The 13,106-nt window shown below is 35.5% G+C and overlaps 1 protein-coding gene across 1 annotated transcript in view; it reads left to right on the forward strand.

Annotated features, from left to right (window-relative positions):
• EYS (eyes shut homolog) overlaps positions 1 to 13,106 on the forward strand; it is an 871,663-nt gene that overhangs the window by 291,530 nt on the left and 567,027 nt on the right. The window contains exons 19-20 of the mRNA XM_070932259.1: positions 734 to 847; positions 12,525 to 12,722. Coding sequence (XP_070788360.1) covers positions 734 to 847; positions 12,525 to 12,722 — 312 coding nt within the window. The remainder of the gene's footprint in view (positions 1 to 733; positions 848 to 12,524; positions 12,723 to 13,106) is intronic.

The following is a 13,106-nucleotide window of genomic DNA, read 5'->3' on the forward strand; positions in this document are numbered from 1 at the left end:
TGTCTTTTAGCTGGGAGTACTGGGAAGTAGTTCCCTTGCTCATCACAGCTAAAATTTCTCGTGCCATATTCTTGAACATGGAAAATGATGTTTAGATAAATGAGGTTAGGGATGGATGAGTTTTTCACCCAATTTGCATGTTGTATAAATGCACTTTCATTTATGGAGCTGATATACTGACTGAAAACACTTATATTAATATTTATATTTTTCCAGTTTTGCAATGCAGATTTCCAGTTAAATCTGTACAATAGGAAAATGAATATGGAAAATGCACCTACTTGTGAACATACTGGGAAAAGAAAAACTACATAATGGAAAACAGTTTGGATAAACATCAATATATTGATGAAACTTGACTATGAGAATGCAACTTTTCAGAGCAATGCATATAAAAATGCATAGATATTTTTGTGTTGCATATTGTGGGGGGGAAAACCCTGCTGAAACATGACAAAACAAATTTAAGGCTATGCCAACAAGAAATGACCTATCTGGTATAGAGACATGCTTCTTATAGAAATTAGGAGTGTAATTCAGAGGCAGGAAAGCTTAGTGGTGATGAAAGGAAATAAAGACTCTGATTGCAATGTATGTAAGGACCTTATTTCTGTGATTTAGATTGATTTCTCCAAACAAGATGGACTTGAATCTCAAGGTACAAATGGAACAATTATAAATTGGCACCTGCTTGTCTTATTAAATTGCTGGCTCTTCAATTATCTTTTCAAAGGTATTCACTGTGAAAGTGATCTAGATGAGTGTGCTTCTTTCCCCTGCAAGAATGGAGGCACCTGCATTGACCAGCCCGGTAATTACTCCTGCCAGTGTGTGGCTCCATTTAAAGGTAATGAACACCGAGGGAGAAGGGAAGGTAAACAAAATTAACTTTAGAAAGCATTTCTGCCTCTTGTCTGAACTGATTTCATTCTCCCAAGCAGAATTGTTAGGCTGTGATTTTCTCAATGCAAGCTTCAAAAGTGACTAGCCAATTATCACTTAGACTGCGACTAATGTGAATTAAACTTTGTTTATTCATCCACTGAAAGACTTGCTTCCGTTATTAGAGGAGATATAGTGAACACAAAATAAGAGTTGAATGCCATGTGTGGATTCACAGGGGAAAATAATAATTATTTTATTCTGATCCAAGAAGGAGTGAAATTTAGACTCAGCTATCTCAAGATTATGTTTTGTTAACATGTTTCAATGCATTTTTTTTTTACTAATTCTTTAAAAAAAAATCTTTTAAAAACATTATGGCAACCAATCACTTATTTTAGCATTATGTCTTTAAAATTAAAAAGTTCTCAAACAAAATGAGCACAATTCAAAACACACTGATGATGTCTCCTCAAATGGTGATGAAACTTTTGCAACCAAATTGTCAAGTTCGGAACTCAAACCAACAGCCTAACTACTAACCCGAGCTACTAATATTCAAACACATTTCAGTTCTCAAACACTTAACTGCCGCTAAATTATGCTGCATTCAATTTAGTGTTTTTAAAGTGTATTCATTTACCATAAAAACTATGATCAATAATTTAAAAATAGCAAAATATAGGAGGTTTTCCTTGGAAAGCACTGAGAATTTCACAGTTATATATATATGCATCTAAAACTATGTATTCAATTCATTTTTTCCATTGCTGTGTTTCTTGTGCTGGATATCACTGACAAATGTTAATTTTTTAAAAATTTGGAATTCCCTTTTCTTAATAGAATGTTGGCCCATATCTTCAGAGTAGTCTTTGATTTTTCTGTGGACAGGAATTAAAAGCATATTTAACAGAGGTATTTATCTTTTTTACTGCATACTTCTTCTTAGAGTTAAGAGGGAGTGTAAGGGTAGAATTTACCCTACTGCATATAAAAAATAAATACATATATATTTCTGTTATAATCCATTGTTTGCTCTCCTGTTCAAACCTAGTGTAATTTTCACATACAGATATTTTGCATTTAATAAGAAATGAAGTCTGTTTGCAGTGTTAGCACTCATGTTCCATCCATTTTTTATCTTCTTTCTATTCCTGCCTCCTCTTTGAAATCAGTTAGTGCTCCATAGTCATCAAGTATATTTAACCCTCATTCCAGTTGATACTACCTAACCAACATTGGCTAATCTTGAAGAAACAGAGTGGGACCAAATTAGCACTAGGATGGGAAATCCCTGTCAAATGTCAAGTTTGTACTATATATGGTACAGAGAAATTGAAAAGGGGGAAAAAAAAAAAACCTTGAAGAAGGCAGTGACCTGGTATTTTCTTCTGCTACCTCCAAAATCATATTAGGTGTTTAGGAGAATTTTTTTCCATTGTAGATATTTTTGTACTGACACAAATTTTATTCAGTTCTACCGAAATCATATTTTACAGACTTTAGAACCCATACAGAATCTTTTTTTTTTTTACCAGAAACCCTATGACTTCCTGTTCTAAAGTGTCTTATAACTATAGTTTGTCTTTTTTTGTGAGGGGGAAATGACCTTTAAAAGAATGGGTTGATAAAGCACTTTTTTTTATAATTTTGTGAGCAAAGAAGAAAAAAGTGATTACCACATTTTTCCTTTTCAATGATTACCTAATTGAGCTGTGCAGCTTTTTCAGGTATTTCCTTTGTGGGCAATTAGCCTTCCTTACACTTGAAGTAAGCCATTCACCTTGGATTCTTCTCTCCTTTCTCTTCCCACTTTCTCCTTCAAATCATTTTCTTCTGTCTTCAAGAATATCTTTAGGGCTGCTCACATATGTTCTAAACCTTCCTCCATATTGGTTTAATTCCCAGAATTATTGATACCTTCTGCTTTATAATACCATACATTGTTTAGATTTGATATTACCTTACTTACTATACTTTTCTCCAAATTCAAAACTGATTAAGATTTTCCTCCAAGATGTTTATTTTATTCTATTATTTTACTTCTGTTTTGTTTACATTATTTTCATTTCTTCCTTGATATTGTTGTAAGTCACCTAGAGTAACCCCAGAGTGAGATAGGGGGCAAATAAATTTAACAAATAAAACATGCCGCTAGAACCCCAGAAATACAGATCCTCAAATATACGGCAATAAGAATTAAAACAGAAATGATCAAACATTAAAAAATATTTTTGTTGGCTGCAGTTTTTCTTAATTTATATAAAGTATTTAGAAAAATTATATGGCTGCCTATCTTATTAATGTGACTGCAGGAGCACTCCTATTTTCAAAGTTTTTCTTACCAATTTTTCACAGTTAGCTATCTGAATGAGATGGTTAAATAGTGTCATCTATGCAGCGGGCATGAATTTGGGCATACTCCAGGAGACAGTGGAGAACAGGGGTCTTGGCGTGCTATGATCCATGTGGTTGAGAAGAGTTCGACACCACCTAACGCCTGAACAAAAACAACCAGGACTGTAATTAAAAATAAATAAATAACTAAAAAGCAGAGCACATTCCTTAACCCCTTATAAAAGTGGCAAGAAGGAATACAGTTAATTGAGTAAATACTGAAGTATTGTATTTTTTAGAATATAAAATGCACCAGAGTATAATACGCACCTTAGTTTTTGGGGAGGAAAATAGGGGGAAAAAATTATGCTTACCACGTAATCATCTGACTAGTGTCCTTAGCTTGGTCAGCTTCAGCACATTGGTTTCCTGGTTTTGAGCATGCGTGTGCGCATGTGCTCGCTTCGCTCTCGCATGCAGAGTTGGGGCTCAAAAACAGATTCTAAAGGACAGCTGATTGTGGGAGGGAGCAGCAATGAGAAAAGCAGGCAAAGTGCGGAAGATCACTTCACTCACAAGTGCCTCGTTGGGGCTGAAAAACAGCTTCAAAGGAACAGCTGATCATCGGAAGGAGCTCCAGTAACTAAAGCAGGTGAAGCGCGGAATGGGTAAGAGAAGGCAGGAGCTGTTCCAGGTAGCAATTTTGGGCAGCGTGCATCGGGTTTTCAGCCTCCAAACATGCTGCATTTTCGGGTGGTGATCAGTGGCAATGTGCTTTGGTGATCCCTGCAGCCTTGAAGGGCTCTCAAATGGAGCATTTGGAGGCTGAAAATGTGATGTGTGGAGCCCCAAAACACAAGCCATTGTCGGTGGCAATCTCTGCAGCAATGAAGAGGACGTGCAGAGGCTGAAGGGGAGGGGCCAGTGGGTGGGCGGGGCTACATTCAGAGTATAAGACAAACCCAAATTTTCAGCCTCTTTTAGGGGAGGGGGAAGTGTGTCTTATACTTCAAAAATACAGTAGTTTTCAGAGGGTCTGAGAAAAGTTTTTGGACAGCCATTTTGGAAAGCACCTGTGATCGATGTATGGAAGAAGATGTTTTCCCTTGGAGGCTCTGTGTAGATGCTTCAGAGGCTTTCCCAGATGGTCTGCACATGCATGAACACATACAGGCAGTGCTTCCACTTGGACTGGACTCCGGGAAAAGCGAAGTATCTGGGGAAGTCCATAAAGAGGCTTTATGAAATGTTCTGGATGATACCTCTACCTCAGTAATTCCAGGACAGGCCCTTTTCTTATGCCCTCACCTTTTCCAACATGCTCTTTGAATGATTTCCACAGTCACGATTCTCAGGCTGTGTGTTTTCTAATGTATCTCATTGGAGGGTTGCATCTAATGTTTCTGAAATATTTTGGGATTCTGCTGAAATATGAAAGCTGTGATTTCCAGTTGAATCTCTGGTTGAGCTGTACAATTTACATAAAATCTCCTTCACATATTCCATAAAAATACTTAATGCTGCTGAAATGTGGCTTGATTAAACACAGATGCCAAAATCTGCTCATAAGCATTTGGATTTTTTTCATGATCATTACTGGGTTATTACAAACTGCACAGAGCAAGGTGGGGTGGAAAAATACAAAGAAAGAGAAGTGAAATATACGTGGGAACTACTATGGATTCCAGACACCATAAGAAGAATCTAAAATTTAGGAAGTTCTCTTGTTTCGTCTGTATTTGGTTCTTAAATTTTCTTGGATTTTGTTCATACAATTAATATGTGAATCATCTTTTCAAAAATTAATACTTCTAGATGGTTGTATTCTGTTTGGTCTTTATTGACATGGACTTTGGCATTGATTATGACTTAAATGCATCCTGATGTACGTTTAACCAAAGAAAACAATTTTGGTAAAACCATTTGGCATTTCCCAACCAAAGAATAGTAGAATCACATCCAAAATCACAAGTGCCCAGCCATATAAATTTAACTAATTAAATTTAATTAATTATAAACTTGGCTGTGTCAACAGACTTGGGGGGTTCTCAGGGAAATGACATGGCTACATGAACATCTAATATTCTCTTCTAATCTTTTAATAATATTAATGATTTTAAATTGTGGAATATTTTCAATACAATGGTTTTATGGGTTTTTCTAAATTGTATGCTACCCAGAATCATGTCTTGTATGATGGGAAACCATATCATTATAAGAAAGAGAGAGGGGGGGGAGAGGGAGGGAGGGAGGGAGAGAGAGAGAGAGAGAGTGAGAGAGAGAGAGAGAGAGAGGGAAGGAAGGAAGGAAAGAGAGAGAAAGAAAGAAAGAAAGAAAGAAAGAAAGAAAGAAAGAAAGAAAGAAAGAAAGAAAAAAAGAAAAAAAAAGAAAGAATTCAAAAATCATTGGGAACATAGCAATTCTAGATTAATGTTTGTGTTTTTTGCATGGACTAAAGTGCAGGTATATGGTGAGCTTATATGGTGAGCAATGGAGCTTATATGGTGAGCAATGCACTCCTGCTATATGTGTCTGGAAAGTATGTCTGAGTTTTGCTGTGCTTGCTGCATACTATGTGAGTGAAGTTCTAAATCTTCTTTATTCCAATATTGAAAACCATCTTTTAAAATCAACAGTCCTTTCCAGATACATAGACAGAAATTTACATAACTGTAGACTTAATTACCTTTAGAAAAACAATACAATGTAGTACCTATGTAGTACTCTTTTCAGATCATTATTTGATCATTGAAATAATGCAGACGTGATTCTTTATAAAGAAATAAGGTTTAGATTTGTTTTTTCTGGGAAATAAACAAATCAATTTCTGTTCTTTTCAGAACTTTATGCAGGTATGGCATACAATTTTTATTTCTTCAGCATGCTGTCAAAGTGTGTTTCTTATTTGCATTACGCATGATTGCATGGTTTGCCTGAGGTTCTTTACTTGTGATTCTCTGCAGTGCATTTTGAAGTTGCTAAGTGCTGTTTTTTACTGCCACTATTACTTAGGGGGAAGACGTGGGTGGGAGGGAAGACTGGAATGTTTGATAATTCTGTGAAAACCAACAAACAGAATGTTTAATGAAAGCCTCAGTTCCAAAGCATCTTATACCGACTAGATTAACTGTTGAAACTTAAGTCATGAGGAGCCTGGAGGTGCAGTGGACTAAACTACTGTTAAAGTAGTATTTAGCTGCCAGCTGCCTGCGATTACTGCGAGTTCAATTCTCACCAGGCTCAAGGTTGACTCAGCCTTCCAGCCTTCCGAGGTAGGTAAAATGAGGACCCGGTTTGTGGGGGCAATAAGCTGACTTTGTATAAAATAGAACACCACTTAGGGGGGGCCAAAAGCCCTACTAAGAAGGTATATACAAAAGTATGAAGGCTATTGCTTAAAAGCATTGTAAGCCGCCCTGAATCACTGGAGAAGGGTGGCATATAAATCAAACTAATAAATAAATAAATAATAAAAGCAAAGTATAGTCCAGACTTTCTTCTTCTTTCACAGAATTAAGTATTTTGTTAAGGTAATTCTATTATGAGCTTCTTCTGTAGATGAGCAATCAGTCCTGGAAACTGACCATTGCTTTAATGAGCCAAAAATATATGTTGTAGCCATTCTCCCAAAGGGAAGTGTTCCAAAACACTTTTTCTAAATTGGAAGCACCACACCGCCACATTAAATACACTTAACATAGTCATGTAGTTATTAATTTCACCGACTGAATCTTAAACATATGATGTAGGAGCAACTATTGAAAGGGCTCAAGGGGCACAGTCAAGGCTTGTGGGGTGATATTTATAAATTCCATGATGATATTTTTTTGTAATTCAAAGGATTTCAAGTTATAGAAGGCTTAAAGCTTCATCGGCCTTATTGCAAACTATTTTATTTCATGGATTAAGTAATAAAGCAATCTTTAGGATTAAGGGAAGAATTTATGGCAAAAGCACTAGCACTGTGCCAGTGTGAATGAAAAATGTAAAGGGGGATTGCTCTGCCAACTCTAATATTTGCATAATTTCATTTCAGGGAACAAGGGAACTTTATATCTTAGTGGAACAAATACTTGAACAGTACATTGATATTGCTGAAAAGTATCACTTTCCCCCTATCATTGGGGGTGCCTCATATGTGCCATCACTGCTATCACTTAGATTCTAGCTAATGTACAGTACAACAGATGTCAACCTTAACCAATATAATGAAAGAAAATTACCAAGATACTTAATTTGATAGACAAAAATAAATGAAACGATGAAAATTTATCTTAGGTATTTGACGGGTTTCCTGTTGTTTTCTAGAATGTGATGTTACCAATTAATTACTTAAAAGCCGTTATTCTTATCTTTGAGGGTGACCATAAATTGCCGCGTAGATTTCTTTTATGGGACAAATTAAAATAATTTCAGTCATTTCTAAAAGAAGCTGAAAAATCTGTCATGGGGAAAGTAAAATGCTATTTATACCAAAACCAAAACTTATTTGATCATTTTAACTCTCAGCTGCATATTGCATTAGCTTAGATCTTGCAAGATTTTTTTTTTTATATAGTGGCATTGTAAATCCTACACAATCATTTTCATTTAATTTATTCTGGAAGACCTTGAGCTGATGCAGAGTAACCTTGAACAGCCTTTTAGCTTTGATATTAGAAATGCAGTGACAGGAACACAGAGAAACTGGCTAACACGGTGATACAAATATTGTTTACCAAATATGATGAAGTGAAGCAAGAAAAAAAGCTGTTATTGAAATTGATGCTGTTTCTTAAATCATACAATAATGATTTATATACCCTGCCACTTTAACTCCTAAACATGGCTACTGGAGGAAGGATCTACTGGATGTGATTTTAAATGCTACTTTCTCTTAAGAAATCCAAGAAAGCTTTTATGATGTTAACATATGCACATCAGGGGGTGGGTTCTACTTATCTTTACTACCGATGCGAACCGGTCCAAACCGGGAGCAACCCACCCCTGATAAACATACGATTAACATATCATGCAGGTATGGAAGAGTGCTGTCACCTTTGAATCGAACCTGGCAGAAGCCATTTTTCTATTCCTCAGTTGCCACACTGAGTGGGGAGGGGGAAGGAGGATGAAATGCATTACTAGATAAAGCACGGAACTCTCTCATGGGAACCAAGGTCATTTCTACAGGTGGTGGATAGAGATGGGAAGGAGTGCCTGGAGAGCCTGGCAATTAACTTAATTGGCCAATGTGACCTGTGACTTTGGGGAAGGAGTTATTTCCTATGTTAATTATACTGAAACAGTGGAAAACATTTAGAGTTGGTTTTCCATTTGATCATGCCGATATGATAAAGAAGCTCTTATAGGAAGACCTCAGCCTCAGAGTTTTGATTTGATTGGGTTTGTTAGTCGGGATCATGACAGGTGCATCTTGACTTGTGAAATTTACCCAACCATCAGCCCAAATCTTTTGATGTTATTTGCTTTTTGTAAACCAAATTGAGAACATTTATTGTTCTCCATGCATTTAAGCTGCTATTTTATTAATTCCTTGTAAAGTGGAATTACACATTTTAGGCATACAATCTTGTTAGGAAATGATAATTCCCTAACTTGTTGGGTTGGCAATATATAAACCCTCAATATAGCTTTAAGACTGTATTGCTTTATTGCATCATACTGTGTCGTGATTGGTTTGCTCTGTAGCCAATGTCCTTAAGAGGGAGCTTGAAACATGGTTTGTTTCTCTTTGCTGATCATTATGGCTCTTTGCTAATCGTTACTGATCTTTACTGCTTTTTGCTGTGTTTGCTACTGTTTGCAACTGTTTATTGTGTATGACTATGACGACTGGTAAGAAGACTTTGTTATTGGATTATCCCTGGACTATTGTTTTACTATCTACTGCTTTATCTGTGTATGACCTGGACTGTTTATTGGACTGTGCCTCCTACTATTTCCTAAAAGTAAAACACAACTCAGTGTATCTGTGTGTTGGCTGTTTATTCGCAATTGCTCTCAATTGCTTTCATGTGCACACCCTTGCTACTCAAGGGTTGCTCTGTGAATTCCTTAACAAATCTGCTGACACTTTTATGTAATTATGCACACACATGTTTGAAAAAGTATAAAATAGAAAAGTAGAACCTTGTTTAACCAAATCTAACAATATTTCAAACGCTACAGCATGTAGTGAAGTTTTGCTCATTTTTATTAAATATTAACATTGTTCCCTTGCTAAAGACATTGTAAAGAGTGGCAGTAGAAATTATTGAACTAGACACAGTTACAGTAGAGGAGATAGGAGTTGACATTATCTCATTTCAGGTGCAGTGATTTCCTTTCCTGAAGAAATTTCCATGCAAGTGTATCTAGAGAATTACTCATTTTTCAAAAACTGCTCCATAAAACATTATTTGATAATCTTATTTTCCATATCTTTGATGCTGGGTTGTTTTTGGAAACAATTGATGCAAATTCTTCCCAAGAACTCTCCTCACATAAAGAACTTTTTAAGGTTCTTGTCCAGAAAGTGTCACTATTTTACAGAAATTGTACACTAGTTGTGGTTGTAGTTCCAAAAAATAACTTGCTGAAGATATCTAGTCTGGTCCCCTTCAACAGTGTTTTGTTGCAATTAATCCTAGAATCACATAATTATGGAGATGGGATGACCACAAAGGTTATATAATCTTAAAATGTGTGTGTGTGTGTCTGTAGAACACAATCTTAAACCATCTTTTCTTCCTTTGAGAGGAAACTATCTTAAAAACTTGTAGAGAAGGAGAAACCATAGCCTCCATAGATAAATTAAAGGATGTGACATTTACCATAGGAAATGTTTCTATCTTATGAAGAATGATCTTCTAGATAATTACAATTTATATGCATTATTTCTAATCCTAGTTTCTATGGTAATGAAAAATAGTTTCTCTTATGATCTATAGAATAGTAATTATAGTTTTATTAACTTTTAATTGGAGCTTATAGGTAGTTGTAATCAGTGATGTCATCAAAGCAAATCATCAAAACTCACTTGGTACACATATCACCAGTTCATGTATCTTATTGCATATGACATGTTGCTTAATCCTGTCAGGAAAGGCTGCTTGCCAACTGTGAACTAATGAATAACATAACCCTCCACTCAATTGTTTTGACTCCTGGTAACTCTAGGATTTGATTATATTGAAAATATAGGCTATTTTGAAATACATTCTATTTCAACTGTTTTTGAAACAAATAAAATACGGCTTTGAAAGTCAGTTTGGCAAACTGGTTAAAACATCAGGCTAGAAACTGAGAGACTGTGAGTTCTAGTTCTAGTTCTAGATTGTGAGTTCCAGTCTTGCCTTAGGTACAAAGTCAACTGGGGATCTTGGGTTTAGGAAGGAGGAAATGGCAAACCACTTCTGAAAAATCTTGCCAAGAAAACTACAGGGAGCTGTCTAGGCAGTCTCTGAGAACTGAAAACAATAGAATGGGAAAAAATGTTTTATTTTATTATGTTATAAAGTCAACATGTGATCATTACCTCACAGTCCTGTATTATATTGGAGTATGAAAAAAAAATTGAAAAATTAGATTTATGCCTACTCGTGTAGGGAATTAGGGAGTGTGGATTCTCTACTTCAAGAGAAGAGAAACAATGATTAAAAAGTTTGTGTACTACATAAATCATCAAGTTTCCCTTGAAGTCAAGTGGTAGTGTCTGGCCTACATCAGCAGGTAGATATCATAGATAGGAATCTATGAAAACTATGCTCATATTATAAGTGATAATTCTACTACCCCTGTAGTTCTGCCTCTACCATCTCTACAAATTGGACAGTCAGTTATCCTTTCAGAATATTTTCCAAACAGGACATGTTTCCTCAAATTATAAAAAGATTAAAGATTACTAAATAGTCAGTCAAAATCATAAAATGAGAAACAGTGCAAAAAATTATGTGCAAGCTTTTGCACAGAATTTGATTAAGTGACAAAATGTGTCAAATATAGACAATTTTAATAGCAATACATTGTAGTGAATTCTAAGGAGATGGTTATATAGATTGATGGTACTTGCTTCACATCTTCTCATTTAAATGACACAATTTATATCTGGGTTGTTTGGAAGAAATAAAGTGATGCTCCTATCTGTAAAGAAAAATAGAAATATTCTAGTTCTTGTGTAAGGTCAGTGCTTAAAAAAAGAAACTAACTGCTATATTCTGACATGTTATACCTGTCTTTTTATGTTTTCTCCAATTTTGCATTAGTTTTATTATAATTATATGTCAACTTCAAGGTCTCATGTTATATAGTATTCTGATTTCCTAAAGGCTTTTAGAAGTCAGTGTAATCCATCTGCCACTATGAATGGGCTAAGATATTGATCCCTGGTCTCATTAACAGATAATAATTTTCTTACACAAATATCCATGTTCATTACACTGAACAACTGTACATCTTATAGGAGAAGGGAATTTTCATAAAACATTGAAAAAATAGACATCTTTATAAAAATATCAAGGCTGTTCTTTAGGATATGGATCTTATGCAGCACAGTAGTATCACGTTCAGGAAAAAATTCCAGTTGTATCAAAGAGATGTTCTCTGAGGTATGTGTATAAGTTTATAGCCCATCAGGTATTTCACTCTACAAATCCTGAAAACTCTGTTCCTGGACTACAAAAGCATCTAACAAACGGCATATACTTTCATAAAACTACGGGGACAAGAATCCATGGGAGAAACGAGCAATTGTATTGAAACCTGTTAAGTTTGTAGTATAGATACAGCCTTAAAAATGGTGAAAAATCAGAATAAGAAGAAAACCTTACTGGACCAGAATATAATGATATTATAGAATAAATATCCAGAATTTGGATGGTAATATTTTTTCCTATTAAAATTATTTTGCTAAATAGTAACAGTGTTCATGAGGAAATGTGTCATCTTTTTGTGTTGACTTGTTTTATTTATTCACAAGAAGTGTTTTGACTTTTATTTTTAATTTCCATAGCATGAACTAGTTCGGTATGATGGCTAAAGAAATCACAGAAAGCAATAGATATAATAAGAAAATATTGTTTGATTGTGGACTGTAAATTTTCATTATGAAATCACACATTTCTTTGGAAAAGGAAATCATGACCATGTTTTAATTCTGAGGTTGAAAAGCAGAAAAATGCCAGCTTATACCCCAAGCATGCATAACAAACACCCCCGATACACGTTTTACAAAAATAGAACACATTTTTAGTCTTTGTGGTGCTTTAGCTGAACAGTTACATAACTTAAATGTGCTTTTTTGTGTGTGTTCCTTTTATTTCCAGGTTCCAACTGTGAATTCAAACCCTGTGAAGGTGGTAATCCCTGTGAAAATGGAGCTGCGTGTCTACAAGAGCTAGACTTAACTGCTTTTCCTCTTGGATTTCAGTGCCAGTGCATAAAAGGCTTTGCAGGACCACGCTGTGAGATCAACATCAATGAATGCAGTTCCAACCCTTGTATGCACGGTTATTGCTATGATGGTGAGCCTATCTATGGGTAATGTGTTTCTTGCAGGAAAAAAACGCTAGCAGATTTAAGTCATTTTTAGAGACATCAGAGTTCAAACAACCAGAGTTGTATACTCTGGGTCCAATTCAGCAGCTTATTGAAAGGAAAAGTGGTTTGCCCAAATGCCTCACTTTTCAGCATGAAGGTTTCTGTTTTCAGAGATCCAGTCTGCAGTTAATGGGAAATTCTAATATGATTTTTGAGGTGTTTCTTCGGATGCTTCAATGAGCCAAAATACCTTTTGCACAATTTAGTTGAACATGAATAATTTTCGGTTACTAAAATGAGGTCCTAGACAGTGGTGGGATTCAAATAATTTAACAACCAGTTCACCCAGGGTCAGGTTGGCTGTCGTG

Source organism: Pituophis catenifer, unplaced genomic scaffold, assembly GCF_029215685.1.
Source record: "Pituophis catenifer annectens isolate HBS135680 unplaced genomic scaffold, rPitCat1.0.hap2 SCAF_1, whole genome shotgun sequence".
Classification (NCBI taxonomy): Eukaryota; Metazoa; Chordata; class Lepidosauria; order Squamata; family Colubridae; genus Pituophis; species Pituophis catenifer.